Raw genomic sequence first — 18,235 nt, 5'->3', positions numbered from 1 at the left:
AACCAAAGATCTGGAACTCTCTTCCACTGGAAATACGCAGAATCTCCTCCAAGGTTACCTTCAAATTGGAAGTAAAAAGATTTCTCATGAACAAGTTCTTACCTTAAAAGGGTCTCGGATCCTCTGCTCTAATGCTTGGACCTACACCCTAAGTACTGCGCTAGGTGTTATTCTGCTGTACTTTTCACTTGCTCCCCTCCCAGTTCACTATGTTCCAGGTTATTTTGTACACTTATTGCCCCTTTCGATTGCAACCTTTTGTTTGATATGCATATGTAATTTGTCCAGGTTGGTACCCCCTCTGACGATTGTACTGCTACTATTACCTTCCTTCCCCCCAAGTGTAAAGCGCTTTGGGATTATGTTTGTGCTATATAAAACTTTATAAATACATCAATAAATTCATCAGTTAGTTTCAGGTCATGTGACTTGTGGGCAATTGTGAAATCTTGTGTGGCGCGCACAAAGTGATTGTCACGACTTAGGTGGCGTGAACGCTATAATTGACAGGGTGTGAGGGCAGTCTTCATTTCAGGGCTACTCTGCTGTGCACAGTGCAAGCATGGAAGCTTATCAGGACAGCCCGCTGTTATTGTCAGAGCTAGTGTGATTTGCACTCTGCGAGTATGAAAGGTTGTGCCAGGTAGATATATTTGGTGGGATGTGCACACTGTGTCAGAGCATTTTTGGCTTGCACAATGTAAGTGTCAGAGCTTGAGTGATGCAGACACTGCAAATATTAAAGCATGGTGTGCACACTGCGAGTATGAAAGCCTATGTGGTGTGCACACTGAATGTCAGAGCTTGTGTGCTCGTGATACTGGTAGTGTCAGGTCAGCTGTGTTGTACACACTGTGAATTTCAGAGCGTATAGAGTGCACACTATTAGTGTCTGGGTAAGCGTGGTGTTCACAATTCAAGTACAAACGCTTGTGTGGTGTGTATGCTGTGAGTTTCAGAGCTAGTGCAGTGTGTCCACCGTAAGTGTCAGAGTGTGTGGCGGGCACACTGTTTGTGTCAGGCCGCCCACTCCATTTGAATATCTAACTGATCCAGATCCGGGTCTTAGGTTAGGATCTCGGGGGTTCAGTTCTCTTTGCCGATCGAATTAACAGGACGATTTGTAGTGGTTCGAGCTCTTGTGAAATGCAGCCAGCCAGCCCCGGCTGAGAAACGGCAGGATTCAGACGGCTCTAATCCAATCAATAAAGTAATTGCTAGAAGGCAGCACTTGCATTTGGTTCTTGATTGCTCTGCTGGCAAACGAAATTCCCAGGCAGCGATCAGGCATCTTTCATATTGCTGCTCCCTAGAGAACCTCCAGGGACAGCCGGCCTTCCAGGGGCTTCATCTTGTACCTCCCAGGGGCAGCATCCACGTGAAACAGTTCTACCCAGAACTCTGCTTTCTGGGTATCTCGGGCTGCACTTACAGAGAGCATGTTCCCCACCTCTCTGTGTTGTGTCCTAATAGGTAAACTTAACAGGCAACAGGTTTCCCTCAATATCTTTATTGTACCACAGTGGGCAAGAGTCAACAGCGAGAAGGTAGACAGACCCCCAGCGTCTGCACTGATCACGAGGCACCCCCAGTCTCTGCATTGTACCTCTCTGAAGGTGCATATAGAAACAGCAGATAGCCCCCAATATCTGCACTCTAAGTTTGCATCCGCACTATAACTTGTAAAAACATGAAGTGTGGCAGCCACCCCCAACCGATAAGAAAGCTTCCCCAATGAGCCGGCCTCTATCACTCCATATCTTGTACAAAGGGAAAGAAAGATCTTTCAGAGGAAGCCTTTGACATCTGCTCCTCTTCACAGGGTCCTAGTGTGATGAACACTGTAGTGAGCATTCTGTCTTTTGGGGGATCATACATAAGGAGACGCCTCCCCAATCCCTGCTTTCTATATGTTGTTCAGTGCTGTCCCCGTGTGAATGAGGGCACTCCCCAGTAATTGAAATTGACACTTTGATGCTTTCAGCAGTCTGTCTGGTTTTATGGTGCATCTTTTGGCAGTCTTTCTTGCTCCTGAAGTTTGCCAATTATTCTACTTAACAAGGTACCTTTTGTTGTCATTCGTTAGTTGTGCCATCAAGTCCCACCATGGCCTCGTCAACAAGTCTGCCATCTAACTGCAGCAGCTCCTCGGGGATCTTCTCCTTTTCTCCCGCTAACATGGTCTCTGCCGTAAAACAGAAAAGCGCATTTGCACCTGTCGTCAGACCTCAAACCTCTCCGCCTCCAACCTGCAGCAGCACCAACAGCAACAGCCTCCATGGTAAGTGGCCTAGAGAAGGGCGCCTAGCCTCAGTCACAGCAGACCCAACATCGAGCACAAAATGACTTCTGATACCTAGCACAGACACGAATGTCACATCAAGCCACTGTTTAGGGGCTCAAAACACATGCACACTGACATGTCGATCCACTGTCCAGAGATGCAGCACTGCCATACAACGAATTATGAAGCCAGCGTCCAATGGCACAACACTCACAGGGATGAAACATGTCATTTCCTAAGAAATTGGTGTTTTACAGATGCACGTTTGTTTTAATAGTCATCAATGCCAGGCAGGAACTTCTTAGTAAATAAGATAAAAGTGGCATTTCCCTTTTATTTAATCCCTATATTACAGCCTTTTTATGCCCAGTAGAACTTCTTTTCACACACACACCCCTGCTTTTAAAGCATTGTAACCCTCCCTGCACACCATTTTAGTAAATTTTCAGGTGTCACCTATTCACTACACTAGTAGAACCTCTTATTGCATGCTGGTGCAAGAGCATTCTCTTCAGCGTTCTGGGTCTATTTAACACTGTATGAAATAAAATGTATATTTCAGGTGTCCCCTTTGCAGAATTTTCTTTATGCTCTTTAACAGGGGCAGTCTGAATGCTTTGTATAGTGGAGAAAGAGAACATCTGCAGTAATGCACCTTTTCTGTCTAGAGAGATGTAAATTAAGAAAAACCCTTGTCACCATGGTGTTTATTTTATAACCTCACAGTATTAATAAGAAAAAGAGTATTTATATGAAGTTAAAATCTGGACACAGTAGAAAGGGTCAGAATGACCATTATTTCAAATAAATTTGATAAGAGAGAAAATCCATAAGGTATAGTTCTAAAACCTAATGAAAGTCAAACTTTTAAAAGCCTCTATATTCAGGTCATATCCCATAGACAGAAATAGAATCTCAAGTAATGCATCTCTGAACTGTTAATTGCTTGCTGCCATTCCTTGCCCCATCCATGTCATATTCTTCTCTGTGCCTCTAACGTTTAGGTCATTACTCTAATTTCATAAACCCCTCCTTATGCCTATTGGCTTAACACTTTGTCAATGTCATGGTCGACTTCTTAGCCACCAAAGTCAGCAGGGTTAATTCATGTAGGTAATCTGAGACCAAAGTCTAACTTTACTACTTTCGGTATTCACAAAGATCATTTATGAGTCGTATCTTTATGTCCGCAGTTGGGTCGAACTCTCCTCACCCGGGCCTCACTCTCCGCACCCGAGCCGTACTCTCCAGCTCTTGCCGTACTTTACGGCTCGGGCCATACTATCCATTTAGGGCCGGATTACGTGTATTCAATGGGCCAGAATGCAATTTTTACTACATGGATCATTAGGAATGTGTGATATATATGGTAGAGGAGGTCATGAAAAACTGTTTGGGCAGGGAAAAGGGTGTGGCCAGACACTACATCATATCCCAGAAAAGTTTGCTCCTTTGCCATCATGGTACAATTTGCGCTCTTCTCAGTGTTGACTGTATTGTTGACACTACAGTCAAAACTGCGGTAAATGCAAATTGTGCACTGCGTGTACCGCGATGCAAAGAAGCAAATTCTTCTGGGATATGATGTAGTGACTGGCCAGACCCTTTTCCCTGCTGAAACTGAATTTCTTGACCTCCTCTACCATTTATCGCACGTTCCTAATGTTCCCTTTTGTAAAAATTGCATTCTGGCCCATTGATTACACATCATCCAGCTCAAGCTGGAGAGTACGGTTCGGGTGTGGAGAGTGCAGCCCATATGCGGAGAGTGCGGCCCATATGCAGAGATTCCGGCCTGACTACGGACGTAAAGATAAGACTCGTAAATAATCTCTGTGAATACCAAAAGTTGTAAAGTTAGACTTTTGTCTCAGATTACCTTTGTGAATCCATCCCTATAGTTTTCAACTTCATGCCAATGTCATATTACACCAACATCATGGCACACTGAAATTACGTCTTATCATGTTATGGTGCCCTAAATCCCGATGGATCTCATAACCAAGCTAAATCATGTCGATTTTATATATTGCTCATGTTCCACCTCAAGAAATCAGGTTATGATTTTAGAAGGGTTTGTTTAGCTAAAGAAATGTGTCTCTGGTGCTTCTGACTATTCTATGAGTTCTTCATGTGAGTATTTCCACTTATAAGAAGATACACTATCTAAAGCCATAAAATGTATAAAATAGTATACATACTGCTTTGATGATATGAATATTATGCATAAGAATAAAGCAAAAGCAGTGAGTGGTCAAAGAGTCACAGTTATGGTGCAGTAGTGATGATACACCATGTGCTAAGGTGGAAATTAGCCAGCAGCAGAAGAGAGGCATTTCCAAAGGCAGGAGATGGAAGAAGTTAAGAGGTAATGGCAGTAAAAGAGGGTTGCACCACAAGTACACACGCTCACCCACCAATGGCGGCTCCTACGCTAAGGCGGAGGTGCGGCACCCTACTGCTTTTAGAACAATGTAAAAGAAAATGATAATAACTAAAGGTACTAGCATTTTATTTTTAGTATCGTCACAGGCGGGGTGGGACTTGGCTCCACTGACGTCCAGCAGGAGGAGTGGTTGCTGCATTCTAAAGTGCGCATGCGCACTTTGCATGTTCTCCACCCAAGCTGCATTACAGCTTGGGTGGAGATCATGCACAGGCCCCCAGCCCTGTCTGAGCGCCAAACCTTGGCGTTCAGACCAATCACAAGGCTGCATTAAAGAATTTTGATTGTCTATGGGGAGCCTGGGTGCTTACCAATCACACTGCTGCATTACAGCGTTGTGATTGGCCGTGGGGAGCCTTGGTGCTTCCTGGAAGGGACACGACGTGGGAGAGACGGAGGAGAGACACAGCAAGATCAGGTAAGTGAATTACAAATATTTTTCAACTCCCACCACAAGACCCCCTGCCCTCCCTCCTCACCCCACCTCATACTGTACTGCCCGCAACTGTCATCCACACATATGGAGCAGCAAGAGATATATTAAAGTGAGGGCTTCTCGCTCCAGGAAACAGACACAAAGATCATCACCTGCTCCCATTCATTCTGCCTTGGCAAAAAAAGAGTTTACATTACATACAATACTGTCATGGAAGTGAATTGATAACCATAAACAGTAGAATATCTCCACACATGTAGGTATCTATGAAACACTATTAAAAAATGTTTTTGTACAAAGAAAACACATTTAAGAGGCAACATTTCTATATATTCTCCTATTTGTTTTTACAAAGTAAAAGAATACATTTGGTTGAAAACATCACTGTATAGGTTGACCTTTTTTAATACCATCAAGGAGCCCTCATACCCAAGAGAAACTTAAAGTAAGAATATCAAGATCCCAGTCATACTCAACATCTAGTGACAGAGCATAGTCGTCCTATGAACCAACTTCTGCTGCTTCTCCTACAAGAATTTCACCGACAGATGACAACGCATTTAACAGTGATTTTGTGAGAGGGCAAAATTAACTGAACATTCCTCTGGAAGTACCTCATGCATCCATATTGGTTATTCTTGATATTCTTAAACCACGAGATTCCCGAAGACAGTTGCTACCTGTGGTCCCAGGACTTCTAGAAATCGCCGAAGATAAATTCCGAGCGCTGGCCACTGTGAAAGCGGCCCGCTTCCAAGAATGCAAAATAAATACAAACTCCTACATCAGGATCCCAAATTTCTGAAGTCTGAGCCGTAGCTAGACTTAATGAATGTCACCTGAGTCAGAAAGCCTGATACATCAGCACCATAGTCCTCTAATCCTCCTGAAAGAGAGAGTAAAAGGATAGATTTAACAAGAAAAAAAGGTGCAACACTGCAGCTACAGCATTAAAAAATGAAATGAAATACCAGCATTTTTAGAGCGCACAGCTACCTCCGGAGAGGTGTCCCGGCACTCTGAGCCATCGGGAAGACTAATCGAGCTATTGTCCTGCTTTGGGCACCTTAAAGGGCTATCTTTCTACCATCTCAGCCACTCTGCAGTTGCCAGATGAGACATCCCTGTTCAAATCGCCTGTTGTGAATAGGTTTTTGAAAGGTCATCAACATGTTTCCATCTTCACCATGCCTCCTTTCGGACCTCAGTCTAGTACTCACATTTCTGATGTGCGCTCCTTTTGAGCCACTGCACAACTGCCCTCTCAGGCTTCTTACCATCAGGAGGGCCTACCTAGTGGCAGTAACATTTGCCCGGAGAGTCAATGAGCGCCATCCTTTATCACCTAAACCTCTAACTCGCTGATCCTCATGTAAAGCGCTCTGATACCTCCAGGTCTAGCCAGCGCTATATAAAACTCTCTAAATAAATAAATAAACATCTTCCCAGACAAGCTGGTTCTTTGGCACAAGAGCTTCCTTCCTGCAGAAAGTTGTCACTCCCTTTCATGTAGGGCAGTCCACCACTCTGCCTATCTTTTATGCTCTGCTGCATCCCTCTAAAGAAGAGGAGCAACTTCCCCAACTGGACCCAAAAAGATCATTGTCATTCTAAATTGACCATATTAAAGAGATGCAGGTGGACAACCAACTCTTGTGAGGTATGTTGGAGAGAAAAAAGGGAAGGCTGTGCAGAAGCAGACCATCTTCTGTTGGATTATGCTTTGCATTAAAATCTGCTATGCACTGGTCAAGAACCAGCCCCCTGAGGGTTTGCGGGCTCATTCCACCAGAGCTAAGGCTGCAACCACTGCATTAGCATGCAGAGTTCTGGTCCTGGACATCTGCCAGAAAGCAACATGGGCTTCCCTGTACACGTTCATCAAGTACTACTGCATGGACACTCGGATCCGTCGGGATGGGCAGTTTGCTTGTTCGGTTCTGCAGTACTTTTTAGTGGCATACGGTTTCACAGACCCACCTCCAGGGAGATATTGCTTGAGTATCTATTCTAAGGTAAGGAATCTGCAGCTAGAAGTCTCTATCAGATGACCAAGTTGCTATCTTTTGGTAACAACTTACCTGGTCAAGACTATCTAGCAGCAGATTCCTTACCAACTCACCCATTATTCCCACTCTGCATACAGATTTCCTTTAGACAGAGTTTCCTTCCTTTTAGGGCCCCAGAGTATTTCACACCAGTGGTCAGTGTTCTTTGTTACTCCACGCTCCTGGCATGGAAAGTCGCCAAAAGAAACTGACGTCAGCATACTCGGGTGGACCCTATATAGCCACCATGCACCTCACTTCTGGTGTGAAAGACACCACAGGGAGCCAAACAACGCCACCTACTAGCTTTCAGGGGTACTGCTCACAAATAATTTCTGGATCCAGTCTGACACCTGGGGATAATTCTAAGGTAAGAAATCTGCGGCTAGATAGAGTCTCTACCAGATAAGGCATTACCGAAGCCAAGTAACTTGGTTGTTAAGAATATCAACCCTGAAATCGGAAGCACAAAAACATTTAGCAACCCACCATTCACTGGTACCAAGGTATTTGGTCAACACACAGAAGAATACGTGATTTGGATTGAAAAGGAAGCAGAGACCCTAAAGGCTGTTGAACTGGAGGAAAGGAAACACTTTTTCAAGCAACAATATAAGTCAAAGGATACCATATATTAACCATGTACCATTCAATTCCATCAATGGTTTATTCAACAGCAACAGCAAGGATAGAGGTATCCTTACAGCAAGAAGTCATTAAAACAAAAGTCAAGACCTAAGAGACAATCTAATTCTGGTGAAAGATAGTCCTCCGGGAACAGAATTTGATAAGATAGAACACCTCACTTTTGTTTACCAGTCCGGTGGGAGGAGCAGTATCTGGTCACCTGGCAGAATGGAGTCTCATAACAGTGGACAAGTGGGTGCTGACCATATTGAGTCAAGGTTACTACTTACAGTTAAAAATCAGACTACCACCTGCACCACAAAAAACCATCATCGAAATATCAGATTACGACTTTAGGAAAGGAAACTTAAATCCTGCTGAACATTGGGAATCCTGCTAAAAAATGGAAACTTAAATCCTGCTAAAAAATGGGAAGGAGGATTGGTCCTATCCCGGCATAAAGGTCAGGGATTATAGTCAAGATATTTCCTGGTTTGCAGAAAAGCAAAGAAAAAAAAAACAGACAGATGCTGGACTTGCATTTTCTCCACAAATATATAAAAAGACAAAAAAACACAATGCTAGCACTTCATCATTTTTCTTCTCATCGGAAAATGGAATATGGTTGTGCGCTATAGATTTTCTCGTCCAGTCAAAATTGCAGTTTCCCTCCATAAAGCTGCATGTAGCTGTGATCTCAGCGTATATGAAACCCCAGATTTCTTTATTCAAGATACCTGTGATCAAAGATTTTTTGAAAGATCTCAAGAACATGTTCCCTCCCATAAGGAAACCATCCCCACCTTGGGAACTCAATCTTATCGTGCCCAGACTCATGTGTCCTCTCTTTGAACTAATAAAGAAGGCTACACTGCTGCATTTGTCATGGAAAACTGCCTTTTGTATATCAGTTACCTGTGCTACAAGGGTCAGTGAAATTCAGGTTGCATCAGATGTAGAGCCGCACACCATATTTAATGCAAACTAGTTTCTGAATTTCACTTAGTTCAATAACATTATCGGTCTATTTTTCCAAATTCATGCCACTTCAGCAGAAAGATCGCTTTGCTCTTTGGATGTTAAGAGGGTGCTCCGTTTTCAGCAGAAAGATCGCTACTTTCTTTGGATGTTAAGAGGGTGCTCCATTTGTTACCTGGGTAAAACTAAGGGCCTGATTTTGAGTTTGGCTGTGTGGGAGTAGGATGGCACGCCACTGCCCCGCTCCCACACCGCCAAAGCGCACCGACAGCCTTTAGTCAGATTACAAGTTGCCTGGTTGTCTGGCAGGCATTCCTTTGGTGTTACCACAGCAGTGCCTATTAAAAAGGCACACATCCAACAAGGCTTAGCCAAGGCTAAACAATCCATTTCCAGATGGATTGTAGGTTGCATTCCCTTATGGTACCAAATACAACAACAGTCGCTTCCAGGTAGACACAAAGGACATTCAACTAAAGGGAAAGAAGCAACAGTAGCCCAGCTTACAAATGTTCCCTTGACATATATCTGCAGGGCTGCCACTTGGAAATCAGTACACACTTTCACAAAGCATGATTGCTTAGATGCACAGGCTGATGCTAAAGTAAGTCACGCCACTCTGAAAAATCTGTTTGGTTAAGGATAAGCTACTTGAGACAGCTTTAATGTTCCCACATGAATAGTATTACAAATGCCAAAGAGCCGCATAATTCAACTGACAGGAGCCTGCTACTCTCTTCTAACATTTATGACTATCCACGAAGATCCTACGATGCAGAAGAAAATGTTACTTACTTGTAGTCCTGGTTCTGCATTGTAGGCATCTTCATTGAATCCATAAACAACTCACTCGCCTGAGGGAGGAAACTGCCAGTGAGGTGTATCATGGGTAGTGGAAGCTCCTGGACTCTTAAAGGAACATGTTTTTATCTCCATACCTTTATAATGTAAGCTTACTAAACTGCATTTTTCCCTCAATGAAATGCTGCAGTTGAGTTTTAGATGGATTCTTTTGCTCAATTTTCAGTCTACATTATGGAAAAATATTCGCCTTGGATAGGTTTTTGAAGTGAGCTTCACCACATATGAACATAAAGACATTGGCACACTGTACATACTGTTATATGCAAAAATATGGATTTCAAGAGTTCAAGAGTCCGCACATGCATTAGGGAATTATTCTAACGATTAGGACTTCAATAAAGATTCCTATGATTCATACCTAGGACCACAAGTAAATAACAATTTCTGTCATGACATTCCCTCTGATACCAATGAACAGTGTGTTAGAGTAGTAAGGTAAATCATGCTCAACCCCAGAGAAGGGCTCCAGGAATGGTAAATAGGCTACTGGGAAAATAAGTCATTCAGAGAAGCCTGAGTTACCAGAGTATCCACTGTGGAGTCACGCGTAGCCAAAGGCCAAGGCAAAGCCAAGAAAGTCGTAGTAGTTTGACTAGTATTTTAAAATAAAATAACCAATTCCTCAACAAGTTCCTATTTCAGAAGGCTCTTGCAGGCAGCAATTCTACATCCATACCATTATCAAGGATTTGTAATCTAAAATAAGCACGTGTTTAGATCATGTTCCTGCCATGCATGTCAGTGAAATGACCATTGCACAAGTGGGATAAGGGATTCAGGAATATGTATTTATATTAAGTATGTAGCTTCTTTATTGCACAATAATCTAAGATAACACTGCTTGCTTCTATTTGGCAAGTGTATGGATATATAGAAGGCCCAGTGCTGAATCAAAATAAGTTACTTACTTGTAGTTCTGCATTTTAGGGTCTTCATTGATAGTCATAAACACCCCCCAGCACCCCTTGGTGAAAAACATCCCTAATATGTATAGTGTCACTGTGTTACTGCTTCGTATATGTTGCCTATCTACTGTTGCCAGAGTTGTCATTATAACTACTCGCCACATCCAGCCAATTAACTTAACTAGCCAGTTCAGTTATCACAGCTAGGCTATTGTTTTCGTTGATGGTCTATATGTTTAGCTGGGCATCATACTATAGTTTGGTCTAGATGAAGCGTTATTGTTACTTAACTACAATTAGATTAATTATCAGAAATAAGCAAGTAATCACACTTAATCCTGTTAGAATTGTTATCACAGCAAACCATGCTAATCACTGTGGGGATAGCTTCTAAAGCCATTGTATTTGTTCTAGCATAAGTGGGTGTTTATGGTGTGTGTGTGTGTGTGTGTGATTAAACATGACGTGGTTGTAAAGTAAGATGGGTTGAGGATGATTGGCTAGAGAACGTAAGAAGTACTTATGGCTACTTTTTTGGGTTGAAGTGTGTACTGACTGAAAAGGCAAAGTCTCCCAGCTTTGCCATGTTATCAGACAAGGATTGTTAGTTAATAGTCCCACTATTCGGGATAATTTCTTGAGGGGTTTTCATGAGTTTCTTTCACTATGTCTCCTAGTGAATCTTAACACTGTAACTCCTAGCCCCAGCCTAGCTAACGGAAGCCTCGAGCATTCAGTTCCAACTTAGTATTCACGTATAACTTTAACCTGGGGTCGCCTTTTTGTGAGGACTTCGGAGCTTGCCAGATGTGTACAGGCAGGCCCAAGGAGAAGATGTGTTTTGCGTAGAATCATACACTTTGGTGGAAGAGCTGCAATCAGAACTCACGTACCCTCGATCCACCATCAACAAATGAATGACTAGACTGTGCCAAGACTTAGGATCACAGAAGCCCAATCTACAGGGCACTTTGTTTCTCTGAGGGAAGGAGGTGGGAGGCTGAGAAGAGTTGATATTATATACATGCGCCGGTTCTGTGCCATTAACAAATATAATATTCTGTTACTAATACCACTGTACCCTCTCTTCTTCTCTGTTGTCTCCCTTTAATAGATCAGTCTTTTGTGGACTCTAACAAGTACTCCTCTGCAGGCTCTCTCCAGGGACTGGCCTTCTCCTGAAGTAGGTTGGTTTGACTTGTTTTGCCTCTCTTCCTTTCTTATACATAGCGCCTCCCTGAACTTTCAGGGTATGCCTGACTGGTGCCCCCTTCAGGATGCGTCATTAGTAATTTATAATCACTGTAACTGTGATGGGCACTTTATGTGGGTACCACAGAAAACGGTAGCAAGATAGGGATTGGAGATTAGAGCACTATACACAAATAAAGTGAATTTCCTTGGACAGGTGATCATCTACAGGGGGAGAGGGAGTGAGTGGGGGCAATGTATCACTCGTGTCTCTGCCCAGGGGCGTATGCTGAATAGCGTGGAGGGTTAGGGACGTGTACATAAATAAGTGAGTTTGGTGCAGTAGTTGCATGTGTAGGAGGAGGAATGTGGGACGTTGCAGCATATAAGAACATGTTATATGTGTATGCGCAGCCGCTATGCACTGCAGCGTAAGGAAGACAACGCCTTTGAATGGCTGTGCTTAGATGGACATATGGTATGTAGAGTAGAATAAAGAAGATAAGGGCAGTGTATGTAGATCGGGGGAGTGTGTTTGGGTGTGTGGTATGGATGGCAGAGTGGTAAGGGCATAGTGGGCTAATGTAATGAGTTTCATGTTATGTATAATAGGACAGTATCCGGTGAGGGTTCTTGTTTTTGTTACCATTTCTGTCTCTACTGTGAAGTTCCTTGTGATTGGCTAGTTATATAGTTGGAACTTGTAAGACCTAGAATAAATTAGAATAACGTCCATCAGTATGAGCAGAGGGCGTGCAGCCAAAGAAAAATCCAAAATATTACTTCTTTAGGAGTTCAGCGTAGTATCTGTTGTCCTTCTTTATGCATGACTCATGCACTTCTATAGTTCGTGGCTCAAGTGTCAGGTTTGGAATTCCTAAAATCTCCAGGAGATGGGCTGACTGATGGGTAATGCAAGTATTTTGTGCACAGTAATCGATGGCAGCTTCAGACTGAGTGCCTGAAGTTGCACTGCTAAGCTAAGTACATACACCCCCTGAAGCAGGTGCCCCGTCTCTCTGACGCAGTTATTCCCTTCCAAAGAAGGAAGTAGCCCGAGCGCTTTGAAGCAAAACTGCTTACCGATGCTGCAGGAAACCTCAGCAAAGCAGGTAGTCCTACCCTTTGAAGCCATTAGTACTTATTTATGCTGAAACTTTTACCTCCCCTAAGCTGCGACTTCCACTTTCTAGCAATGGCTACACCACATTGCTTGAAGCGGTACACTCCAATTCCCAAAGTATCCCCCCCTTAAAACAGGCTTCTCACCTGCTCACCACTCTGGAATAGGACCCCAATCCCTCTGTAGTCTGTAGGCTCCCAACTCTGAAAGTGATACCTTTACTTCCTAATGCAAGGATCTCTTCTTTCTCAATGCTGAGCACACCACTTTCATGTTATATACATGTCCTTGCAACCCTGACCACTGCCATCCGATGTGTATGAAAACTTAATTTAAATCTCTCTATTGACCGATATCTTTCTTGCTTTTGCAGCCTTGTCTGGTATGATCGCCCCTCCCATGTGAACCCCCCACGCTCCGCCTCAGCCATGGGACTTTCTTACTAATGGATTTGGATTCAAATATGAAGACATGTGCCTCAAGTTAAGCCTGGAAGCATCTTTGGGAGCTTCAGCTTCTCCGAAAGTCGCAGCCACTGCAGATTTTAAATACTTTTTTTTACAGGAATTGTCCACCTTGCAGTCTCTAAAAAGAGGAAGGTCACTGGGTCACTCATCCAAGGACGGGCTGAGATGTTTGTGCCCCATCAAGGCGTTAGACTTTGTAACTACTTACCCGTCCAAGGGCAGGACTATGCTTTGCTGAATTTAACTTTTATAAGACTTTAAAATGTTGATTTGCATCAATTTTTTACGTGAGTAAAGATATGTGTGTGAAGCCATGATCAAAGTTAAGGATTGTCTGAGTGGAACTGGCTCCACAATATTAAATCATATCCGTATAGCCTTCTATGGCAGTTTCCAGGCATAGGGCTCTGTAGAAATGCAGGGGGTCTATTCAATCGCATGGATCTGTAGAGAATGGCTGAGTCACACTGGTTAGTCTGCCCAACAGGTTAAGCACTAAGACTTCATGGGAAAATATACAGGTCTATGTAGATTGTCCACTACTCGGAACAATGCTGATTCCAGTAAGTCATTGACTGAAAAGTTTGTACGAAATGTATATAATAGTTTGACTAGGCCCAGGAGCCTCACTCTTCTCACTGCCTGTTGGGTCTGACTGATAATACGTATTCTCCGAGCCATGACACCATAGCAATGGCTCCCTCAGATCCTTGCTCCACCCATTGAGAGGCCCTTTTTTCATGTGGTGCATCCAGCCAAGTTTCAACAGAAACCAAAGTCACGCCATGTCTTTCAAACTCAGCCTTTGCCACCCTTGTTTCTGCTGCAGATCCAGAGTAAAAAGAGGGCTCTGTGTGTGGGCTGTGGAAAGACATGTCTTCAGCCCACGGAGAACACATACGAGTGAGAGAAGATGTTGGAAAGTTCCAGCTCCACTGGCTTTGAGAACCCTAATGATTCCCCCAAACACCTATTTCTCGGACACAGGCTTGAAAAGCAGTCAAGTCGCTGGATCTGAGTGAAGAGGAAGCCAACAGGAACAAAACTTTGAACAAATGAAGGATTTTTTTGATAATATGCATTTCTCTCCTAATCATGAACTTTTACTCTATAAATCTGGAAGATGTTCACCAGATGAGAAGTCTCACCCGGAAGTGAAACCACCGATTCTTAGCAATTGGATTTATTTTGTATTTTATTTTTTGGCTGTTGTGTTTTGTACGTAGTTATAAATAATGTTGATTTTCATTTTCTTTGCCAAAGTTGAAGTTCTGTTTATACTGTATGTTGTAATGTCTTACAGCAGTTTTTTCAGTGTCACACTCAGAGCGGAGGGAAGATGTTCTGCCCTCTGCCAGCACAAATCAGTTGCTACAAATATTTTCTGTCAAACGGAGATTTTGTAAAATATCCCTATAAATGATGTATTTATCTTTAGACTTTGTAAATTACTGCCCTCCCATGTCCACCAAAACGCGTTTATTTAATGTGCACGCTTCCTACAGGAAAAGAGCCTCTCGGTGTCCCATTCACCACTAGACTTCCTATTTTATGTGATTTTCAGAACAAAATTACGACGCATAATACATTTTTTTGTATTGTTTAAAGTCATGCTTCCATTTTTTTAACTCCACCCAAAGCCATTTTCTATTTTTGTATTATTTGTAAGTTAAACCATTCTTTCCAATATATGTGAAGAAGGAGTTTCCGCGTCTCCTAATAGAGTTTACTTGATTAGTGTTTGCCAATGTATCCTGTGCTTTCAGAGCACTGAGGGCAAGCGTTTCTTTGCTCCATGAATATGCATGGTGCCCCTCCTCGTTTGGAGTGAGACAGAATCCGAGCTTTCAGTGTGGCCTAAGAGCTGCACAGTCGCGAGTGAGATACTCCCTCCTTTCAAGTGTGTGCACTCCTGGCCCCACCTCAGTAAAACCAGCAGTTTTAATAATGCCTTAACAATGCACCCCTTAATCATCCCACTACACAGCCAGTGCTGTTGCACTGGGAGCATCCACCACCAACATGAACAAAATCAAACCCACCGAAAAGCACAAAAAAGGAAACCTTTTCTTACTTGAGGACAAAGGTCACATTTGCTGGAGTAACTGAAGCTCTGTTCAGAGCAGACTGGTGCAGCTAGTCAACATATTGCAGTTCAGGTCTTGGTTTTATTTTTATATAATTCTTAATAATGGCGTTTATTCTAAATTCTCCCAATGTTTGTAGATGAAGATGCCTAGAATCATAATATTTGATCGAAGACCGAATTGGTACTCAGGTTTCTTGGTTTGGAACCGGACAATATTACCTCTGCGCCACCACTTGTCCACTTGTTCTTGTAGTACGTAAAGTACGTAAAGAGTACCAATACCATCCGACACATGGCAGCACCATGTGAGTTGGCAGGCCTGATGTAGAGAAGGTGAAAATTCGACAGTTTGACAAATCTATTGTGGTGTTGCATGTAGAATGCAACTGGACTTGTTAACACATGAAAGTGTAAAGAAGCTGATGTGTTCTTTTGGATAAGATTGTAATTTGAGTGTGTTACTGAAAGGGAATGTTTGTTGCAACAAGTGTGCATTCCAAGATTATATCTGTAGAAAGTGTAAGATCTTCTACAGTTAAATGTAGCAGAAGTATAAGATGCCGTGTTAGTATCTCTATCTCTTCCTCTTCTCTTTCTCTCTCCCCATTGATATCTTTCTCTCTCTCCTCTCCCTTTTTTTCTCTTATCCTTGTTGAGTTAGACTGGAGAAACACTACTAAGATAGCGAGGGATGGATTCACAAAGCCATTTGTTCACTTATGGGTACCTCAAGTGTGCTTGGTTTATAAGTGTAAATTCAGTTTTGCACGTCACAAAATGTGAATTCTTTCTCATACATCCTTGTATGCACAAATAATAATACAGCAGGTTGGCTCACTCGTGGGTAGTTTGTGTTCCAGAACGGGAATGCCATAGAAATGTGACTAACAATCACAAATTCATTTTGTGGGCATTAACAACATTTTCCTAAGGCAAATCCCAATTCCAAAAACAGTTGGAGATTTACTGCTGTCAAGTTAAAGAGTAAATCCTTATCCATAGTGGGAATGGGTAAGGAATAGCCCAAAAATTAGTGTGGATGTAAAAGAAAGGGTTTCTGCTCAGGGAAAACACATTTTGCCCATGGAGAAAAAAAGCATGCTCAATGCACTTTTGCTAGCCATTTACAAATGCATAATTGCATTTCATGTGTATTTAACTCATGCGAGTGCTCCTGGAAAATTTTAACTATTCGGCTTTCCAAGAATACTGGATTCTTTGAGAATTTAACTTGGGTGCAAATCCGCTTTAAATGTAAATCTGAACCTAGAAGTGAATCAAGTCCAGAGTATGACTCATCCAGTGAGAAGGCAGGTTAATATTATACCAAGGCTAGCCCCACAAAAGACTACTCAAATGTAATTGTCTGGTTGAACCCTCTTAATATATTTTTTTTAAAATAAATATTGCCATTGTGGTTTTAGGCTCATTGGACATGTTATGCATTTAAGGATGGAGTCTGCCTTTTTTTGTCTCCTGGCCAGTGGAGTTCATTGTTACTCACAGACGAACATCCCTTTCTGGGTAAAAGGTGGACACCTATCAATATGTTATCTCTTGAGTACGTTCCAAAGCAGCTTTGGTACCAGTGTAATGCCACAATGAGTAACCGTGGGTATATCATTAGTCACTCTGTTGACTTTTGGGGAAATATTACTCACAGGGGTTCTTCAGTAGAATATTATTCTCTGAAATATTTTATGTAAAACCCTACTTTCAACTTCTTTATGAGATTACTGGAAACTGATTAACCCCAAGAGAAAAGTTTCAGGAACAACTTTGCAGCTGCAACAACTAATTTTAATTGTTTTAATTCCTGTTTAATAATATATAGTTGCCACTCCGCCATGCTTGTTGGAAGGCAAGGTAGATAGTGGGTATCACTAAAAGAAATAAAAACACGATTTCCTTCTTTGGGTATTTGCAAAGCAAAAAATCACACTGAATTACTTTCTATGTCTAACAAGTATTTAAATTAATTTTAAAAATGAAAACCAAATTTGTTTCAATAACCTGTTTAATCAGTGCACTCACTGCCTAATATTTAGCACACATTGAAACATTATGTTTTGATCACAAGTTAGCACAATGCATTGAACATTAAACTATAATGTCACAAGGAAATGTTATGTGCCCTTTTAGTTTGAATCACATTTTTCTATCAAATTTGGTTGGTTTAAATATTCTAGGAAGGATTATACAATATATATGTGATGCTATGATTACATTTGTGGGGATGATAACATTGATTCAGAATGCTTCCTTCCACTGAAAATCTTCTGTAGCTGGTATTTTTCTAAATGTTTGGGGTCGGCATTGACAATAAAGAGGTGTACTTTCAAGTGTCCTGAATTTCACAAGCACGACGTTTAGTTCATGAATGGATCTTGCCTGACACTATTTCCCCCGTTTTGCAATGCAAGTCTTATGTGAAAATATGAGCATAATCCAGTGTCTCAGTCATGTTGATGCGATTCCTTTTATTGCAGAATATGTCCTGAACAAAGTTTTACAAGTTTCTGAATGTGTACTTGTCAATCATCTACAGTCATCAAGAAATACAAGGGTTTACCATAATGGATGAAAGCATTCAAATTACATCTCATTAACAAAATAAGGTGGTGTGGTGTTTATTATAGATACATCCAGAAGTAGAACTTGTTAATGCCAGTTATGAAGTAAAACATTTGTAAATACATAAACGAATGCAGAGATACACAGGCATACAGATTACTCTTTGACCCTGTTCCTCTGATTTACACATACGTCATCTTCTG

At 42.1% G+C, this 18,235-nt stretch overlaps 1 protein-coding gene across 3 annotated transcripts in view; it reads left to right on the top strand.

The window, feature by feature from the left end:
* Positions 1-14,617, top strand: part of EBF1 (EBF transcription factor 1) — a 799,867-nt gene extending 785,250 nt beyond the window's left edge. For all 3 annotated transcript variants that reach the window (XM_078653725.1, XM_078653724.1, XM_078653726.1), the window contains 3 exons: positions 2,087-2,281; positions 11,703-11,771; positions 13,276-14,617. In XM_078653725.1, the coding sequence (XP_078509851.1) occupies positions 2,087-2,281; positions 11,703-11,770 (263 nt within the window). In that variant the 3' untranslated portion in view covers position 11,771; positions 13,276-14,617. The remainder of the gene's footprint in view (positions 1-2,086; positions 2,282-11,702; positions 11,772-13,275) is intronic.
* The last annotated feature ends 3,618 nt before the right edge of the window (positions 14,618-18,235 follow it).

Source organism: Lissotriton helveticus, chromosome 7 (assembly GCF_964261635.1).
Source record: "Lissotriton helveticus chromosome 7, aLisHel1.1, whole genome shotgun sequence".
In the NCBI taxonomy this organism is placed as follows: Eukaryota; Metazoa; Chordata; class Amphibia; order Caudata; family Salamandridae; genus Lissotriton; species Lissotriton helveticus.
This window is presented reverse-complemented; position numbering and strand designations above follow the sequence as displayed.